This window comes from Vulpes vulpes, chromosome 10, assembly GCF_048418805.1.
Source record: "Vulpes vulpes isolate BD-2025 chromosome 10, VulVul3, whole genome shotgun sequence".
Taxonomy (NCBI): Eukaryota; Metazoa; Chordata; class Mammalia; order Carnivora; family Canidae; genus Vulpes; species Vulpes vulpes.
The window spans coordinates 55631762-55652786 of NC_132789.1; the positions used below are offsets into that span (position 1 = coordinate 55631762).

General features: G+C 48.6%; 1 protein-coding gene across 1 annotated transcript; it reads right to left on the bottom strand.

The window, feature by feature from the left end:
- Nucleotides 1-14287: 14287 nt before the first annotated feature.
- On the bottom strand, nt 14288-16583 carry LOC112915021 (probable inactive ribonuclease-like protein 12). Its single transcript, XM_025992322.2, has 2 exons — nt 16437-16583; nt 14288-14948 (listed from the first exon to the last, which is right to left on the bottom strand). Exons 1-2 carry the CDS (start codon nt 16468-16470, stop codon nt 14473-14475), a joined length of 510 nt encoding a protein of 169 aa, XP_025848107.1. The 5' UTR covers nt 16471-16583; the 3' UTR covers nt 14288-14472.
- Nucleotides 16584-21025: the final 4442 nt, after the last annotated feature.

The window sequence follows — 21025 nt, forward strand, 5'->3', positions numbered from 1 at the left end:
TATATATATATATATTTTTTTTTTTTTTTACAGATTCATATTTTGATCAGAAAATTGTGTTTGCTCAGTGGAGAATGGCTGGGCAGGCTTGAGGGTGTGTCGGAAGAAGTCAGGAAGTGATTGGGAAAATCTTAAATAAAAATTGGGCAGAAAAAAAAAGAAAATTGGGCAGAACAGAAAGGAGATAAATGATACACTTGAAAGTTATTTAAGGACATAAAAATCATAGGACCTGCTGTTAGGATGGATAAAGGAAATCAGGAAAATGTGTCAAGGATAAATTCCTTGGGTTTTTCCATAGCAGTTTTGTTGAAGTATAGTTTACATAACATAAAATTCACTCATTTAAAATGCACAATTCCGTGACATTTAGTAAATGTAGAGTCGTACAATTGTCACCCAATCCAATTTTAGGACTGGATTTCCGTGGCCTCTAAAAGATCCCTCGTGTGCATCTGCCATCACTCCCCATTCTCCTGCAACCGCTCCTCTATTTTGTGTTTGTACTTACGATGGTTTGACTTTTTAATGATTTTTTTTACTGTATGACGATGTGACAGCGGTACACATTCAGCAAAAACTGTTCTTCGAACTTTGATTTGGACGTTTCCCAGGGGCTGGCTAGGGACATGCGATCCCACGCTCCATGATGCTGGGAGGCCACGGGTGATGAGGGCAAATGTGGGGGACACTCACAGCTATTCTTTTTTTTTTTTAAAGATTTATTTATTTATTTATTTATTTATTTATTTATTTATTTATGATAGACAGAGAGAGAGAGAGAGAGAGGCAGAGACACAGGCATTGGGAGAAACAGTCTCCATGCAGGGAGCCCGACGTGGGACTCGATCCCAGGACTCCAGGACCACGCCCTGGGCCGAAGGCAGGTGTGCAACCGCTGAGCCACCCCCGGGATCCCTACTTACAGCTATTCTGCACCCGTTCCAAGCTTTCTGTTTACATTTTTAGGACAGTATTCGAAAATCTCATGAGCTATCCAACCCCTTGTTATAAGGTGGGCTCTGTGTTAGACAATTTAGGCCCGGTGAAGCTAAGGCCAGGGCTCTGCGAGGACCCTGCTCCAGGCACGTGGCTTTCTTCTACTGAAGTCAACTAGCCACGTACCTCCTCTTACAGAGGAGGGTTGCACCTAGGCCACGTACCTCCTCTTACAGAGGGTTGCACCCAGGGCCGACCTGGATAATCCACCTCTCAAGATCACTAACTTAATCACATCTGCAGAGTCTCTTTTGCCATATAAAGTAACAGTCGCCAGTTCCAGGGATTAGGACCTGGACATCTTTGGGAGCCATTATTCAAGCGTTGCAAGCCTCTAGGGAAAGCTACAAACCTATTATTTATTCTAACACTCAAAGGATCCAGTACTCATTTGTCTACAGCAATCTTTCTACCTACTCCTACTTACGTCTTTGTTCCCGTTCCTAGCACCTTTTTCTTCTTCTCTTCGAATCTTAGCTGTTTGAATGGATCATTCATCAAGGTCAAGATTTTAGTTTTCATAGGTACCTACACTAATCCCTCCAGGCAAAAGAGACACATATGCCCCTCTCTCTCTTAAGATATTATTCTATTGTCCTGTATCCAATCTCCTGTGGAGTGAGGGTACATTTATTTATGCTTTTTCCTCACTGTAGCTGGCAAAATGCCTTACATATGGAAGTTTCTCAACTGCTTGTAAATATCTATAAATATCTATAAATATCTACTCATTAACTGCTCTAATTGCCCCCTTAATAAGCCACGTCCCCGTAATCTCATTACAGTTCTCTCCACCAGGTCTAAGGGCCCATTCAACCAGTCTGGACTTACACAAACATGCCTTTCAATTATTATTATTAGTATTTAGATTGATTTATTGATTTATTTATTTAGTGCATGCAAGTGGGAGTGGGGGGTGGACAGGGAGAGAGGAAGAGAGAGTATCCCAAGCAGACTCCACACTGAGCACAGAGCCCGACTCAGGGCTGGATCTCATGACCCTGAGATCATGACCTGAGCCAGACTCAAGAGGATGCTTAACCAACAGAGCCATCCAGGCACCGCACCTTTCAAGTTTTATAATTTATGATAGATGACTGCCTGACATGAGAAATGAAACTAAAAAAAAAAAAGATCATAAAAAATATAATCATATACATATTATATGTGATTATATATATATATATGATTTTATTTATTCACTCGTGAGAGACACAGAGAGGTAGACAACAAGCAAGCTCCATGCAGGGAGCCTGACACGGGACTCGATCCCCAGACTCCAGGATCACGCCGTGGGCTGAAGGCAGGTGCTCAAGCGCTTGGGCCACCCGGGCGTCCCAGAACATATTTTTGAGCTGTAATATAATTTGCCCCTCACTGAGCCACATTCATCGCCATAATCGTACTGTCTGGTAATTAAGCACAAAACGAAGTAGTTCATTTAAACAGTTACAGTGAGTATGATTTTCATAAAGACAGCAGAGCAATTCCAGGGCTTTCTAAAGGAAGACAAGGGGGAATTTAGCAGAGCAGAGAGCTGTTGGCAGACCAGCAGAGGCACCCACCAAAGGGGCTTGACGTGTACCCAGGGAGTCCAGCAACTCATGCTGTTCTTGTCCTTTTCTTTTTTCTTTCTTTCTTTCTTTCTTTCTTTCTTTCTTTCTTTCTTTCTTTCTATGATAGTCACAGAGAGAGAGAATGAGGCAGAGACACAGGCAGAGGGAGAAGCAGGCTCCATGCACCGGGAGCCCGACGTGGGATCCGATCCCGGGTCTCCAGGATCGTGCCCTGGGCCAAAGGCAGGCGCCAAACTGCTGCGCCACCCAGGGATCCCTTTTTTTTTTTTTTTTTAATGATTGTTCTTGTCCTTTTCCACCTGGGCGAAAGTCAGAGCTCCGTGTTCCAGGAGCCGTGGGCTAACAGGTGCTGAAACCATGACAGATTGAATAGTGGCCTCGAAGTGAGGTGGCCTGACTCCAGAAACTTGTACAGCTTGTCATGACGCCTGATCATTGTGTTTGAATGCAAGACGCACAAAGTCAAGTGATGCAAAGCCTGAAAAGAAAATAGAAAGCAGAAGCCACCATGGGGTGCAAAAGGGAGACGATGGTGTTGAGGGTGCAGTCTGGGCAAAAGAGAGTTGGTGTTGAGGGTGCGATCTGGGCAAAAGAAGAGCACACGGATGTTGGATGAGAAAGGGATATGAGCGGAAAGGTGTCAGAAGTGGAGAAATAAGAAATAAGTGTGGGCATCTCTCAAGAGCCCATCCTTCCGTCCCTGCTCCTGCGTCCCTACTGCCAGATTCTTCCTCCAGGGGGGCCCTGCCTCCTGTGGCCAGGAGGGGGGTTTAATGGAGTGGTCTGAGAGCTCAGCTCATGTTTCCATAAAAAAGAACATGGGGTTCTTAGAACAGCCTGAGCTGGGGCGAGCGAAGGGAGCAAGCTGAGTGGCACAGCCTGCAGCTTTCATGCCTCGGGCTCTGCCAGCCTAGGGCCTGTTCTTTGACCATTTGCAGGACAAGCCCCAGGGGCCTACTCAGGCCCCCAGTGAGATCCCAAACTCAAAGTCATAAGGGCCAGAATTAGTCAATTGAGTTGAGTCCCTTACCTATAGAGGAGAGAGGAGTGTCATCAGTGAAGTGAAGAAATCAAATGTGCAGAGAACCTGAAAACTAGGATGAGGTTTAGTCCAACCTGTTTTCCAGAGAGACAGCAAATGTAGTAATTTGTTCTCCCGGGAGTAATACACGAGAATGTCCCCCCTTCCTGTACCTTTACCACCACTATATGACCATTTTAAGTCTTATTTCTGCTGGTTGGACAGGTAAAAAATGATATCACACTGTTTTTATTCATATTATATATGTATATTTTTTGAGATTTTATTTATTTATTTATGAGAGACACAGAGAGAGCGAGAGGCAGAGACACAGGCAGAGGGAGAAGCAGGCTCCATGCCGGGAGCCCGACGTGGGACTCGATCCCCAGACCCCAGGGTCACGCCCTGGGCCAAAGGTGGCGATAAACCACTGAGCCACCCGGGCTGCCCTCATATTATCTTTAGTAGAAAGAGGGGAAAAATCTCCAAATGTTTATTGACTATTTATTTCTTCTTTTGTTAATTTTCTGTGTCCCTGACTTATTTTTCTGTAGGTGTATTCATCTGTATCTTATTAAACAGACAGCTCTCTTTATATATTAAAGACACCAGCCCTTTGTCAGCCATATATACTGCAAACGCTTTTCTCTAATTTTGTGTAACACAGTGCCCTGGTCTAATGGTAATGAAAATAGTAATGATAGCTGCCGTTTAATTCTCAGAACAATCTTGTGAGGTGGGGTTTTTATTCAGGAGCAATCCACCATTATTTTTTCTGTAAAGTTATGGGCGAGTTTGCTTTCTCTTAGAAAATAAAGATGAAGAAAACAAACAAAAAAGTGGAACCTTTTCTGTCATAACTACCCAAGGACTACTAAAAGGAAAAATTGTGTTACCTTTTAAAATTTCCTGTTAAGTTCCCCTTCCATAATTTTTATGTTCTTGTGAGGGAAAAAAGTAACACCTGTTTAATCTTATTTGACTTTATGACATTGCTTTCAATAAGCAAATGTTAAATGTGTTAAGACTTGACTTGTGTACTATTGTTGTAATTTTTCAAGTTAAAAGTGTCCCTAAAGGCCACTTCCTATATCTGATTTTTCCCAGTAAATGAGGCAAAGCAATTCTAAGACTTTCCACAAACATCTAGCCTTCTAAAATGGAGAGGTGAATCCTTCTGCCTATACAAACAAGCTAGCTATTAGAGGGTGGTCGGGATATGCTACTCTTAGGATTTCAGAGTGTCTTCAAACTGAAATCTCAATGTTCTCAGTAATGAAAAACCTGAGATCAGATGCTTATGTAAGGAAAGTGCTAGTCACCCAGTAAATCCAAAAAAGCAAATGGATAATGCTGGCCATATTTTGCCTTTTTGACATTTCCTTGGGAATCTACAAGAACCTCCCCTATCCCCTTCTCCAATAAGACCATTTAAGTGTGTGTTAAGCAACTACAGAATACTAAATAAAAAGTTTGGCCAAAACCAACCATGAAGGTGCAAAAAAATAAATAAATAAATAAATAATAAATAAATAAAGATGAATGGCCGAAAGCTTGGGCTATGGAATCAGACCTCCTTGTCTGTTCCTGGGGGACCGCCTACTACCTGCATGACTTTGTACCTTACCTAAAGTCTTTGTACTTTAGTTTCCTCTTCACTGAAGTGGGATAATAATAATTTACCTCATGGACGTTGTTCTGAGAATAAAACCACAATACGTACATTTTGGACCGGTGCCTGGCACAGTATAAGAGCTCAGTTGTTACTATTAATTTTGTTATCACCTGTTATTCATCCCTGTGGTAATGATCATATGTGACCTTGGAAAAGTCTAATATATCAATAAACATAAAGGTCTAGACATTTAAAACAGCTGCCTTGGCCGCAGCCTGCCGGCTCTCCGGTCGCTGGAGGGAAAGGGTGGCTTTCGTACGTGTGGCACTAGTAGCACGTCGGCTACTTTGTGCTTTTGGAAACATGAGTCCCCCCTAGCGGTGCAGCTGTATTTACTCGCAGGTGTGTCCCGCGGCCAGGGGGGGCTTCAGGGTAACAGGCTGTGTAGCCAGTCCTGGGACAGCGTGTATGAGACAGGTGCCTTTTGGTGAGACTGGCCTGTGTTGCCCGCCTGCTGTCCTCAGAAGCTCGGCTTGTGGAGGCAGCAACTTTCCGTCTCTCACTGGAACTAGCTGTAGGATGCTCTGTACCTAGAAAGGTCATCTAATCTAGGGGTGTTCAAACCTCGAACACATCGGCAAGCCTAACACTGGTACAAATCCCACGTGCCGTAGTCCTGTCTCTGATCTACAGAACTCACGGCTCCCGGACTAGAGCCCAAGGATTTGTATTTAATAATAGTTCCTAAAAAAAAATTAAAAAAAAAAATAGTTCCTAAAGCTAGTAGATTTTTAGGGTAAGTCTTGGCTAACAGGATACAATCTCAAAATACAGCGCATTTAAAATTTTATTTATTTATTTATTTGTTTATTTATTTATTTATTTTAAAAGATTTTATTTATTTATCCATGAGAGACACACACAGAGAGAGAGAGGCAGAGACACAGGCGGAGGGAGAAGCAGGCTCCCTGCGGGGATCCCGACGTGGGACTTGATCCCGGATCCCCAGGATCACACCCTGAGCTGAAGGCGGACACCCAACTGCTGAGCCACCCAGGTGTCCCCCAAAATATGCATATTTATTTCTCTGTCATCTAATAGTCCCAAATTAAGCAGTCCAGATGGTCAAGATACATCTTCTTCACACAAGTGTTCAGGCACATGCCTTCCCTCCCTTTTGCTGCTTAGCCCGTTTGTAGAACACCATGAGTGACTACAGTTGAGTCACACTCATGTCCATTTTGGGATCTAGCTGTTGGGAAGAAAAAAAATGACGGAGGAGGCCAGTCCACTGTCACAAGACCTGGATGTTGTGAAGTGGGACACGTCCCTTCAGCTCAGAAAGCCTGGGAAAAAAGGCTTCGCAGGGAAGCCCCAGGCCTCACTGGACCTCTCTGACTTGAGACCGAGGAGCGTGGTTTGGGGTGGGCAACCCGAAAGTACCATTGCAATGGCTGTGCTGCATACCTGAGTCTAAGAAGCCAGGTGTACTCCAGCGTGTACATTGTGTAGATAAGGAAATTGACTCCTAGGGATGTGGCATGACTCGGGCTGGGGGGCACAATGGGTCAGGAAAGATGTGAGAACTTACCTGTGATGTCACGGAGGCTATCCTTATTTCAGCACCTCCCTGGGCCCTTGGAGCCAGGAACCTGTTTTGCTTTAGAATTGTGGGTTAAAGGGAATTTAGTGCATTTTATGTTGGAAAAGCCAAGGGAATGGTTAGAATCAAGAAGGGCACTGCTCCTTGTGCTAAATAACCCTCTTACTATGCTTTGCTCAAGCCTGTCTATACTGCATGCTCTATCCAACTCTATCCAACTCTCTCTCCCATGGTCCTCATGATTGTGTCTGTCTCCTTTGTCCCCTCCTATCATCCCCTGTAATATCTCTGCCACCACAGGGAGATGATGTCTGCTCTCAGGTGTCTTTCTAGCAAGTGCAGGAGACACGTGGGCTCTTCGTAGCCAGGCGGCCTTGTGTGATTGCGCTGATTGGGGTGATGCAATGAGAAAGGGAAGACTTCCTAGTGTATCAGGACCAGCCCGGCAACGGAGCGACGACAAGAACTGGGCTCTGGAGTTGGACTCCACTGTAGGAAGGACGTCACTAAAATCTGAACTAAGTTTGGACCAAGAGGAGAGCCTGGGACTGCTCTGCTAACGAGAGGGCCTGACCCGAGTTTGGGGAGTGGGCGGTGGCAGCAGCCTCGCTACCTGGAGCCACCCCTGGAGTGGAACCCACAGCCAGTACCTCCCCTCCGGGGCCCTGGGTTCTCTCCCTACGGGAAAGAAAACGGTGAGCCCAGGCATTTCCCTCTGTCACCCCTGCCTGGCTGCCGAGGGAAAAAATCGAGTGCTTGCTACACCCCTGCCTGGGCCAGGCCACGGCGAATATTCGAGCAGCCGCTGATGGAAACGCAGCCCGAAGACCCAGAGGATCTGCCCCAGTGCCGCGTGTCGGTTCATTGTCAGAGCTCTGCAGTTCTAATATGAGGATTCCGCACAAAATGTGAAAAATAGGGGATCCCCGGGTGGCTCAGTGGTTTAGCACTTGCCTTTGGCCCAGGGCATGATCCTGGGGTCCTGGGATCGCGTCCTGCGTTGAGCAGGGAGCCTGCTTCTCCCTCTGCCTGGGTCTCTGCCCCTCTCTCTGTGTGTCTCTCATGAATAAATAAATAAAATCTTTAAAAAATAAAAAATCTGAGAAACATTAGGCAAATTGATATATAAGGAGGAGTGACGCACAGTAAGAAAAGTGCTACAGCGATGTGATGTGTTCACGTGCCTGTATTTGAAATCAGAACCTTAAATAAGCATGGTCTCAGGAGGGGTGCGGGGAGGGGACAGGGAGTGAGGCGTGCCTGGCAGGACAGTCGCACGGACCTCGTGCAGGGAGCTGGGCCCCAAAGCGCAGAAGTGAACCGCTGGGAGCAGAAAGGTCCAGGCACCTCCTAGATGAGCCTCAAGAGCCCCCTGCGCACTCGGCACAGGCTCACCACGTCTCCTGCTGCTTGGCGGCCACCCGGGGTGCCCACGCTGGGCCCAGCGAGCACGGTGATGACAGCCTTGCTCTGGCACCTGCTGTGCCTGTGACACCTGTGACGCTTGTGACGCCTGTGGCGCTGAGGATGAGGAGTGGAGGTCGCTCCCGGTCACTTGGATGGCAGCCCCGGTCGTGTGCACGGTGCTCACACTTATTTGAAAAGAAGCAGCGACAGTAACATCCCCGTGCTCGCCCAGCAGTACTCTAGTGTCACAGCCAGAGCCACTGAGCATCAAGTACCAACACCGGTTTGGGGCCTTTTCTCCTTGATTTTGTCCCGGGGGGTGGATGCCGCTTCTTGCGTCTACAGCTGAGCGATGATGGCACCTGATTTGGCTCAGAGAAGCGGGGGGACCTGTGCTGGGGGAGCGGGTCTACACTTCCATGCAATTCTCCACAATTCCGGATTCTTCCGTTCCTCCGGTTCGTACAGGCGACCTAGAGGTCAGTGTAGGGCTGCGAGGGCAGGTGTGGAGGGAGGGTGGGCCGGCGACAGGCCTTCCTCAGCAGGACTCGGGGCTCGGGCTCGAGGCCAGGAGTCAGGACACGGGCCACTCGCTGCCTGGCCCGTTGGGGACCCGCTTGTGTGCGTGGCCAGGTCCTGCACTGGGGTTCCAGGGGCATCCGGGGGCACCGGGGGCACCGGGGGGCATGGGCGCTGGGGGACATGGGCGCCGGGGGGTCACTACTAGGGCGGCTCGCTGCCCAGCCTGCTGGGGACCCGCCTCTGTGCACGGCCAGGTCCTGCACCGGGCGCCACGGTGTGGGCACCGAGGGTCACCTGCAGAGGCTGAGCTGGCCGCGGGAGCTCCAGGTGCGGCTGTGCCAACCCCCGCCCGCAGCCGGAGCCATGGGGCCTCGAGTCGCTAAGTCCCAGCTCAGCTCGTGTGACCACCGGCTCCCGGAGCTCGTCTGCGGCCACCGTGTCGTTGAGAGGGCCGCTGCCGCTACCTGGGCCGTGCCCCCGGGCAGCCACCGTGTCATCTCCCAAGAGCCCATGATGGGGAAGACGGGACGTCGTCGGTCCCCCCGAGGCTGGTACGTCTACATAAGAGTCACGTTCGTTAGTCACCCACGAGTCTGCACCCCGGCCACCGCTTGCCAAGTCACATTGCCCCTCTGCCCCTGAGAGTCCTTCCTTGACTATGTCGGTGAGGCACTCGCGGCCCCTGCAACACCGAGCCAGGCCGAGGGACAGCAGGGCCCGGGTGTCCAGCCCAGGTCCCGGGGAGCCTCGTCTCCAGGAGGAAGCTCGAGAAGGAGAAGATGGACATAAGGACGTCTTGTCCTTTCCTTACGGCACCGGTCCCAGGGCTGTCCCTCCACGTGAGCTCGGACGCTTTGGTGGGAATCCTAGCTCCCTGCTTGGAGCCCCCCGCTGCTAATCCACCCCTGCACAGTTTACTCTGCTCCTTTGACCTCAGTGTCTCCCATGTGAGAAAAAAAAAAGAGGGACCCCCGGGGGGCTCAGCGGTGGAGCGTCTGCCTTCAGCTCGGGGTGTGACCTGAGGTCCTGGGAACGAGTCCCCGTCGGGCTCCCTGCATGGAGCCTGCTGCTCCCTCTGCCTGGGTCTCTGCCTCTCTCTCTGTATCTCTCTGGAATAAATAAATAAAATCTTTAAAAAAAGAAAGAAAGAAAGAAAAGAAAGAAAGAAAGAAAGAAAGAAAGAAAGAAAGAAAGAAAGAAAGAAAGAAAGAAAGAAAATGTGAGAATTATATAAGGGAATGTGTTTAAAGTGCCCCAAACCAAGTAGTTACCTCTCCCTTCCCCCTCGTCTCCTGTCCCACTGGGAGGGCCTGCAGTCTACACCGTGGTCATGGTACTCTCACCCAACACGGCCTTACTACTATCCGGTCTCCCACAGCCTCACATAGTGCCTGGCACGTGACAGCCATTTCAAACCTGTGATCTCCCCCACTCTCACCCCCCACCCCCTTGTCATGGAGTTTCTAGTTACCAGCTCCTTGGGCACGTGGGGCTGCACACAGAGAACCCAGCCTGTCAGCAGGGCGAGACCCGAAGCCGTTCTGTTTCCTGGAGTCTCTGTTGCTGGTGTCGGTGAGGGAAGGAGGGAGGGAGAGTGGCAAGAGACAGAGGAGGGGACGACAAGCACGGGTGCTCAGAGGACCTCATAAAGTGTGGGTCCGGCTGTCAGAAGCCCTGTGACGTGGGCAGCAGCACTGTTTCCTCTTTTGTGGAATCTTCCATTTTAGACTTTAACCCACTGATTTGTTTTTAGCTTTTTTGAAAACCTACAGCATAGGGGGTTCCCGGGTGGCTCAGCGGTTTAGCACTTGCCTTTGGCCCAGGGAGTGATCCTGGAGTCCTGGGATCCAGTCCTGTGTCAGGCTCCCAGCATAGAGCTGCCTCTCTCTCCTCCTGTCTCTGCCCCTCTCTCTCTATGTCTACCATAAATAAATCTTAAAAAAAAAAGAGACCTACAGCATAGATGACATTGCACATCATTTTATATGTTCCTTTTTTTTTTTTCAAGTTCATTGATTATATAGAGTTCTTTTTTCCTCCTTTTTAGGGCTGCAAATTCCTTGAGCCTGGAACTTAGTTTCAGCTCCTTTTCATTCTGTGCAGAATCAGACACTGGACACAACACAACATGGCTTGACTAGTGTGGAGGATCCTTTACTTGAGATCAATGCTGGGAAACTCAATGAAAATCTTAGAAAGATCGGTTGTAGAGGGTGATAATTCTTTTGCTTTAGAAAGAATTTCTTTGTCTCTCTCCTCTAAGGGCCTCATTCCATTATATCTCCTGCATTTTCACTCTTACCTCCTAACTGCTGCTTCTTGTCCCTCCAATCCTTGGATACACTATTTTTCTTTTTTTAAAAATATTTTATTTATTTATTCATGATAGACATAGAGAGAGAGAAAGGCAGAGACACAGGCAGAGGAAGAAGCAGGCTCCACGCAGGGAGCCCGACGTGGGACTTGATCCCGGGACCCCAGGATCACGCCCTGGGCCCAAGGCAGGTGCTAAACCACTGAGCCACCTGGGGATCCCCTACACTACTTTTCTAAAAACATCACTTGCAATGACATTATTTCAAAAAACTTGAGATATTTCTATGGCCAGCTGGAGGTTATCCAGTCCCCTGGGACCACTTAGTCAAGGCCCTTCTTGATCTAATCTCAACCTGCCTCTCAAGGCTGTCTCTCATTATTTTGGTACACAAACCTGCTCTAGTCAAATCAGCGTGACCCACCCTTCTCTGAATACACCCTACTCTGGCTCTCCATTTTTGGCACTTTCTTGACGGTCTACCCTTTTCCACCTCTTCAAAGTCCAATTCAGATCATATTCTTTCTTTAACACATTTTTCACTACTTAAGCCCACCAGATCCATTGTTCACTTCCCCGATCTTCTTATCCCTCATTTCTTATTTTATTATTATTATAGTATCATTGACATGCAGTGTTAGTTTTAGGTGTGCAACATGTTGGTTCAATAATTCTATATAATCATTCGCTTCTTACACCACTTGACAAGAAGACATGTGGACTTATATTTTTATTATATTTAATTTTAAAATGTTCTGTGTGTGAAATTAGAGGAAAGACTGAGTACTAAGAATATATAAGCCTTGATAATTGGGTTGATTGAGGGACACCTGGGTGGCTCCTCAGCAGTTGAGCATCTGCCTTCCGCTCAGGCCACGATCCTGGGTCTGGGGATCGAGTCCCACGTCAGGTTCCCTGTGAGGAGCCTGTTTCAATTTCTGTCTATGTCTCTGCCTCTCTCTCTGAGTCTCTCATAAATGAATAAATAAAATCTATTAAAAAAATTGGGTTGATTGATTATTGATCTACGATTAGGAATTAAGTGGATGTGTTCATGTGTGTGTCTGGAGCATAGATGTGCTGCTGATTGAAGGGACAAGGGAAGGAGGATTTGGATTTTTTCCTAAATGTTCTCTACTGTCAACATCAGTAGTGAGGTGATAATAGTAAAACAGAAAGACAATGAGGAGAAAAATGAAAAGGAAGAAGAATGCAGTTTCCACACTGAAACTATTTTTCTGAAACATCTTTTTCAAGTGCACAGAATTCACAGCTACCTGGGCTTGGTTTGGGCTGCTAAGGTGCCCATCTAAAAAAAAATACCCTCTCAGACTACAAATGCCTAATACATTGCAATTCATTTGAGTTGGGTTTTGATCCCATTGACTGAAAGCATTCTGCGAATAGATTTCGCTGAGAGTCTCAGTTACTTACAGCTTAGTGGGAATGCATTTATCTGCAAGATTTTTGTTTCTCCTTAGAAGGAGGGAGGCTAAGGGAGGAAGGGATGAAAAAGCAGCTGGAAGGAAAAAAGAGCCAATACCGCCCAGGGAGAGGGGAAGGACAAGGAATCAGAATTCCGAACACAGAAACGGGGACTTAAAAGACACATTTCTGCCACTTTAAAATTTTGCCCAAGAAATGATGCTGCTTCGGGCCCCAACAAGTCATCTGCTGGGGACCACTTGATCCTGCTCAGCATCTGAGGGCTCTGCTTCCTTGGTGACCTCCAAGCTTCCAGAAAGACAGCAGTGACAGCAGGACTCCCCCCACCCCCACCCCAGAGAGATGGGTAAGGAGCAAGCTTGCCCGTGCGCAGGCAGCTCACAGTGGTCAACGTCCTGCCTCTCTGAATTCACCCAGTTGGAGCTTGATGCTTGCAAATGACCGAGCTAACAACCAGCATAGGTGCCCCCCCTTTTCCATCTGACCTTCCGCTAAGTCCAGATAAATAATGCAATAGTCAGAGTCTCTCAGCTGAAAAGATGAGAACAGAAAGGGCCTCTAAGGCTCGTGCACTGCCGGTGCCTGCTGCAGCTCCCCGTGTTTCTGGTTCTCCTGGGACGGCAATGTCATAACTCAGAGTCAGTGACCCCATAATCTGGCGCTTAGCTGCCCTTCTTCCTCACTACTCTCTGTACTGACCCTGGCCTCCCACCAGGAGAACTGGAATTGTGGAGTAACAGGCCTGGAGACCTCAAAGACGGGCTGGGGCGAGCGCCTAGCTTGCTGGGTGTGGGGACCACTGCTCGGGAAAGAACAGAACTTCACAAGGTCCCCCCGCCCAGTAAGGAGGCCTCCTCCCTTCGCTCCAAGCGCTTGCCCCAGCCCCGAGGATGCCCTGCTCACGGCTGGATGTGGGTGAGCTGAAGAACCGGCTGTAGGGCCGCCAAGGGGACAGGAGTTAGGACCCTGGATGGCAAGGTGTCTATTGCCTCCAGGATGCCCGAGAGGGACACCGAGCTCTGAGAGTCTCAATCCCTTCCTGGGAAACCCTTGGTCACTCCTCTCACCGGCTCCGAGGGATGCGGTTTCTGACCAGGCAGGCAGTCCTTGCCATCTCCCTTTCCCTTTCTTTCAAGGCTCAGAGGCAGCTGCTGAGTGGGAACAGGTGCAGCTGGAACTATAGGTACCCTTCAGAGGAGACCCTAAACTACTCCAAGTGCCTCTCCACCGAGGAGCAAGCCCGGGGGTGCAGTGTGACCAAAGCAGAAGCTCGGTCCAGTCACAAGACTTAAGGGAGGGTGCCCAAGAGCCCAGTAATCAAGAGTCCTAATATATCAATGCAACACTTAAGAATCTTAATTTAATGCAAAATAATCTATGATCATGAAATATCAAAACGCTGTATAATAGGATCTGACCCTGTACTGGCAAAACTCACTAACTCATGTCACCCTAGATCCAATCCTGTCAGATTAGGTCTTTATTTAAAACCTGGGTATTTTATTCTTCAGACATTTCTGCATTAAAATTGATTTTTAAAACTCTGTTTATCTAGATTACTGGGATTTTGGGTGCCCCTTAAATTTTGAACGTGAAGTGAGTGCCTCCCTCACTTTACCCTAATCCCAGCTCTGCCTCGGATTCACTTTTGGCTCTCGACAAATGACTGCAAGAAGAGGGACAAGAAATTAAAACACATGCAGAGTTTATGATTTATTTATTTATTTATTTTTGAGTTTATGATTTAATTCAGTTTTTTTTGTTTTTTTTTTTGTTTGTTTGTTTGTTTTTAGATTAAAGCAGAATAAAAAGATTCCAGCTCAGCAATACTGGGAGGATAAATGGATGCCTCCCCAGTGGCTACGGAGTTTACTCAAGGCACTACCCAGGCCCATGGTTCAGGTGCGCCTTGGCAAGGGCTAGCATCCCTGAGAGAGGGAAGAGACGGTCTCAGGCACTGGTCTCCACTTACTCAACATACCTCTGCAGAGTCACTGGCCCCAAGTGATCACAAGTGACAACAGCGAACCCCACTATGGGGGAAATGTGGTACCTGCAGGCAGGATATCTGGTGCCTTCGATGAGCTGACAGGCTGTCATTTTGAACTTTGTCACACTCTGGAAACATAAGATGGAAGAATGGTTCTGACAAACCCTCTTCTTGGGAGAGGTGCACACCCTGTTGATCTCTCGAGGCCTCTCGTGGATGAAAACGTGCTCCTTCTTGCAGGCGTTGTCAGGTCCCCTGATGACTCTTTGTAAGACCATCTGGTTGCAGTACCTTACAGGAATGTCACTCTGAGGGTAGTCCACGTGCAAGTGCTCCAGGGTTGGCACCTCTCTTTCCTCATGCAGCTCGTTCTCCCAGAACAGAAGCAGCAGGAAAATGATCACCATTAGGATCATCAGGGGTAAGAGTCCCTTCACATCTTCTGCCCTAATTCCTGTAGAGTGAGAAGCGACAAGACCTAGCGGAGGGCAATCAGATTCCTCCAGCCGCAGCCCCTGACTGTGCTCCCCAACCCCTGGGATAGTTGACTTCCTTCTCTCTGCTAATTAAACTCTCGTGGGACCCTGCAAGCTCCAGCTAGAGGTGCGGCTCTTCAAGAAAGCCCGAAAGTGATAGTAATGTGGTTTTCTATGGCAAAACAGTTTTGTTTATTTATTAAAGATTTTATTTATTTATTCATGATAGACATAGACAGAGAGAGAGAGAGAGAGAGAGAGAGAGAGAGAAGCAGGCTCCATGCAGGGAGCCCGACGTGGGACTCCTTCCCAGGACTCTAGGATCACACCCTGGGCCAAAGGCAGGCGCCAAACCGCTGAGCCACCCAGGGATCCCTAGAATTTTGTTTATTTAAATGCTGAATATTACATGCTAGAATCCAAAAGGATTTCTTACTTACCTTAAAATAAAAAAATATGAAATTACAAGAATAAAAAGAAATAGATTGGCATTGGTGAACATCAATATGGAGCAGGCCACAAAAACCTTGACTATATTGGTACGTGAAGCCCAGGCTGTATAGCATTTCTATTAAAACTAATGTCAGCCCCGTATTTCTTCAGCGAATATCACCAAGTAAAAAGAGGCCTACATAATAAAGTAAGTTGAGCCAATTCTCGTACAGTAAATGCAGACAGAATAAACAAATCAGGAAAGATTGCTACAAAGGAAATGGCAAAACTCCGTTAACTTAAGTGAATGCTTGTATAGACAGCCACAATACTTGCAAAATGCCATTCATGGCTGTGGCATTGAGGATAGCCACACTGCCACCAGCGGGTGCACCAGCAACATTGTCCTCTAGTAAATTCCACTTGTCAACTGATTTTCTGTTTATACCTCCTTACTTCTTTTCTCAAACGCACTTTTAAATTTTGATAATATCTAAATGTGTTTTAGTGTTAGGCTAATAATTAAGTAGCACAAGAAATACATTTTGGGTGAGTTTTGATTCCTAGAAATTCTCTGGAAATAAAGCAAATAGTTGCAAAAAAAAAAAAAAGAAAGAAAGAAAGAAAGAAAAGAAAAGAAAAGAAAAGAAAAGAAAAGAAAAGAAAAGAAAAGAAAAGAAAAGAAAAGAAAAGAAAAGAAAAAAGAAAGCCCTCTCAGGCCATCTCGGCTCTCGGAGTTTGGCGTGGAACTGTTCTCTGACCATCCCTTGTGTTGGGCTTGCTCTGCTTCTGCAGGCTCCCCGAGCGCCCCTATTGCTCCCGAACCACCAGAGCGCTTACCATGGGGCACACATGTAGCAGGATTTGCTCAAAACTACCAGGCCTGATTGTTGTTCCCCCTATTGCTGGATGACTCCCTTTCCCATAATTGTCTCAACGCTGATTCCATCCAATTCCACAGGTTTTTGGCCCTGTCTACCGATCTGTTTTTCCCAGTTCCTCCCAACCTCTCCTACGTGGTCAGCAACTCTCACCTTTTGTTTTCGCTGCAGCTCTCACAGGCAACATATCCTTGCAATCGTGGATCGTGGACTGTGGACCGTGGACCTGAGACAGTCCTTTGTGTCTCGCTGTTCCCTGACAATAATGGGCAGGGAGCCAGGTGAATGCGGGGTGGGCCTAAGTAAAAAGAGCAGAAAGGGAGGAGCCTGTGGGAACGTGCTTGGGCGCGGGGAAGGACAGCAAGTTCCCTTCAGAGGGACAGTCGCGGAAGGCAGCTCCTGACTGCGTCCTCCGTAAACCAGCGCGGACTTCCCCAGCGTTTATGGAGCCCTGGTATGTGTCCCACGCAGCCCCCTCTCTTCTCCGGGTGTGCAGGCCTTTCTACAAGCCTGGGAAGTAGCCCTTACCCCCTCATTAAAGAGCAGGTGAGCTGCAGAACGCTTCGGATGGAGGGGGGATGATGAGTCACAACAATTTCCCCCTCTCGACACTCTACAGTCCACTCTACAGTCGAAGGCCAAGTTCTAGCAAGCGGCATTCCCACGAGGCCCAGGACCGGACAGAAACAGTCCCCGACGTTGACACTAGTCTGAAGGGTATACATACGTGAGAGGGGGAGGGAGCACGAGCAGGAGCAGGAGGGGGGAGGGGGAGCTGGGCAGGGGGCCCCATCCGGGCTCGATCCCAGAGCCCTGGCGTCATGACCTCAGCAGAAGGAAGGCCGAGGCTTAACTGAGTCACCCAGGCGCCCCTACCATTAGTTTTGATAAAGCCCTGGGCTGCTGGCAGAGTATGGCAAAGGTGCCCAAGCCCTGCTGGGCATTGGAATGCCCTGGGCATTTCTCCACGCCACCTTGAGACATTTTGCTCTAATTGCTGTCAGGTGTAACCTGAGTTTGAGATTAGTGAAAGCTCCCCCGGTGGTTCTAATATGGAGCCAAACTTGGGAACTCTTGAGACACCGACGTGGGGTGCAGTGGACGAGGGTTTGGTGAAAGACGGTGGCATAAAGCATTGAGAACAGAAGACGTTTTGTTGCCACCATCTCCTGGTCATTTGATATAGAAATGGGGAAAATTGACTTGATTTTATTATTTCTTGCCCTGAAATGATTTCTCTTTTGGGAGAGACAGCTACATAGTCTCCTCTGTACACATCGGTGTCTTTCTAACTGGTAAGAAGAAAATGATTTTGGGGTGGAAAATACTGGAAAAGGCTTCAGAGAATGGGTCTCTTTCTATACAATAACAACAAAAGCATAATTCCAGAGCATGGGAATGAACACCCAGGAGGTTATTATTTACTTTCCCCAAATTCGCATAATGGGCATCCTTTCAGAATTGAAACCATTTCGTTTGGGATATGTGTTGCCTGGGGCCCCCAGGATGTAAATGCATAATTTTTTTAAAAAGATTTATTTATTTATGAGAAACACACACAGAGAGAGAGAGAGAGGCAGAGACACAGGCAGAGGGAGAAGCAGGCTCCATGCAGGGAGCCCAACGTGGGACTCCATCCTGGGACTCCAGGATCGCGCCCTGGGCCAAAGACAGGCGCCAAACTGCTGAGCCACCCGGGCTGCCCATAAATGCATAATTAGTTGTTTCTAGGGGATCCCTGGGTGGCGCAGCGGTTTGGCGCCTGCCTTTGGCCCAGGGCGCGATCCTGGAGACCTGGGATCGAATCCCACGTCGGGCTCCCGGTGCATGGAGCCTCCTTCTCCCTCCGCCTGTGTCTCTGCCTCTCTCTCTCTCTGTGACTATCATAAATAAATAAATTTAAAAAAAAAATTAGTTGTTTCTAGTGAACAGATTTTGATTTGCACATTATCTGCAGAAACATTTCCACTGGATAAAGAGAAATAAATACACATATTGTAACATGTTCATTATATCCCGCTGGGACTTCCAAGTAGCTGAACTACAAATGGTATATTAAGGTTATAAAACCAGAAGCAACGTTTGTTACAAAATTCATCCTCAACTGAGGCAGGTAGCCTTGTCCCTGCTTTTCAGAGTGTCACTCTGCAGAAATTGAGCTGAGCCTGGGTTCACATGTTAGACGGTGCCGGCAGCCCAGGAGGAAACACCTGTGATGCCTAAAACTAACCAGGAGTTGCCTTCTAGATGTAAGGGCCTTGCTTGCGTCAGCAGGAGACAGACAGGACACTTCACGGGAGAGAAACCTGTCAAAAACAATGAAAAGTCAATCTGAGAAGAGAAAGCCAAAATGAGTGGTGAACGACGCTCAACTTTATTAGTAATCAAATAAATGGAAATTAAGGTAATCAAGAGATATCAGTTTATGACTATCAGGTTATAACAAATTAGAACATCTAGGATGCCTGGGCGACTCCCTTGATCAAGGGCTGCCTTCGGCTCTGGTCATGGCCCAGGGTCCTGGGGTGGAGCCCCACGTCGGGCTCCCAGCACAGCCGGCCTCGGCTTCTCCATCTCCTCCTTGCTCGTGCTCTAATAAATAAAGAAAAATAGAAAAATCTTAAAAAAAGAGAGAGACAATCTTACATCAAGTGCTGGCAAAGATGATAGTGGGCATGAAGGTTGGTGTGGGGACACTGGAAGACAATCTGGAAGCATTTGGTGAAATTACCGAGGGGTGGTCCCTGAGTCCTTGTCATCCCGTCCCAGGTCCAGACCCTGACAGTTCTTCCGAGGGGAGCGCACGTAGGGGTGTCCATGGAGCCACGACCAGAGGCAGAGCAAGGCTGGAGGCCACCTCGGTGTCCCCGTGAAGGGAGCGGATGAAGAAGGCAGCGTCGGGGGGCAGCCCGGGTGGCTCAGCTGTTTAGCTCCTACTTTCAGCCCAGGGCGTGATCCTGGAGACCCGAGATCGAGTCCCACATTGGGCTCCCAGCATGGAGCCTGCTTCTCCCTCTGCCTGTGTCTCTGCCTCTCTCTCTCTCTGTGTATCTCTCATGAATAAATAAATAAAATCTTTAAAAAAAAAAAGGCAGCGTCAGACACGTGAGATAAAATCATGTTAAGTGGTCTCATAATGCACTAGACTTACAGAGAGCAAAACGACTAGAACTCGAAGAAAACATGGTGCTGTGTGATGAGCAGTAAGAGTCCGAAGGAAGATTCTCCCTTTAAATACTTAAATTTAAAACATCCATGCTCCAGGGTAAGACAGCGTACTTTCCAAGGGGGCCCAATAGCTGAACGGGAGGGAAGAACATGGATCAAAAGGTGCCGTGAGGGCGAGAGAAATAGAAGCAGCAGAAGGAATAAAGGGGGAGTAATAAAATTGAATAAAACAAAAGAGAGGCCTAGCATGGGCTGCAAAGGGACTCGGTCCAAGTCTGTCCCATGTGCCTGAAAAGGGAAAGGACGGAAAGATGGAGGGAGGGTGGCAGGACGAGGAGGAGGGGGAGGGAAAAGAGGAAAGGGAGGAGTTGAAGGATGGGGAGGAGGAGGGAGAGGACCAAGGAGAGGAAGAAGGAGAGGAGGAGGGGGAGGAGGAGGAGGGAGAGGAGGAGGAGGAGGGAAAAGGGAAAAGATAGGAGTTGAAGGACTGGGAGGAGAAGAGGAAGAAGGGGAGGGGAGGAGGCGGAGGGAGAGGACCAGGAGGAGGGGGAGGTAGGGGGAGCCAGGAGAGGATGACTGCACAGGGGGAGAAGGAAATGGAGGGAGAGGCGGGGGGCGGGTGCTGAGAGGCGCGGTGTCCTAAAGGCGCCCCCACAGCCGCCCCGCCGGCCCTGGAGCAGGGCGCCACAGGATACCGTCTAGCGCACCTGCCCTCTGAGGGCGCCGAGTCCCCGTCCTTTCCTTGGCCCCCGTCCCACTCCTGTCGCTGGCACGGGTGGTCCTCCAGGACGTCGGGGATGAGGCCGCAGGGTCCCTGCCTGGCTCCGGGGCCTGCAGCACCCACGGCACCCCGGGGTGTGGGCCAGCGGGAGGGCTGCCCTGTGGAGGTGCCCCAGGTGCTGGACCGTGGCTGCTGTAGCTCAAGCCATCATGTCTGCCTTCCAGCCACCAGGGAGAAGGAAGGCACATAAGGGGCATGGCACTGCCCTCTAAGGGCACACCCCAGAGTTTCATGTGCCATCTCCCTTCATGTCTCCTTGGCAATCACCTGGTCGCACAGGCACAGTCAATTGCAAGGGACGGGGGTAAATGCTGGGCTTATTCTGAGTGAGCATGTGCCTGGCTAAAATGCTGGTTTCTTCTTCTTCTTCTTCTTCTTCTTCTTCTTCTTCTTCTTCTTCTTCTTCCTTCTCCTTCTCCTTCTCCTTCTTCTCCTTCTTCGTCCCCTTCCCCTTCTCCTTCTTCTTCTTCTTCTTCGATTTTATGTATTTATTTGAGAGAGAGCGAGAGACAGAAGGAGACAGAGAAGCAGACTCCCTGCAGAGCCCGATGTGGGGCTCAATCCCATGACCCCTAAACCCCAAAACCATGATCCAAGCTGAAGGCAGTCACTTAACCAACTGAGCCACCCACGTGCCCCAAAATTCTGGTTTCTTACGACTCAGGAAGAGGGGGAGAACAAACACAGGAGACCACTCACACTCACGCTTCTCCTACTTGCCTTCGGGGAAACTGTTCTAGAAAAGGCTGCTGAGCATATGCTTCAAGAAAAAAGCGCCGGGATCAAAAGTTTC

Excerpts from the sequence above, each read along its gene's own strand:
- LOC112915021 (XM_025992322.2), bottom strand. The coding sequence starts at position 16,470 with ATGTTGCCTGTGAGAGCTGCAGCGAAAACAAAAG. Across the intron at positions 14,949-16,436 it reads AGCTGCAGCGAAAACAAAAG|GAATTAGGGCAGAAGATGTG; the intron begins GTGAGAGTTGCT and ends CTCACTCTACAG.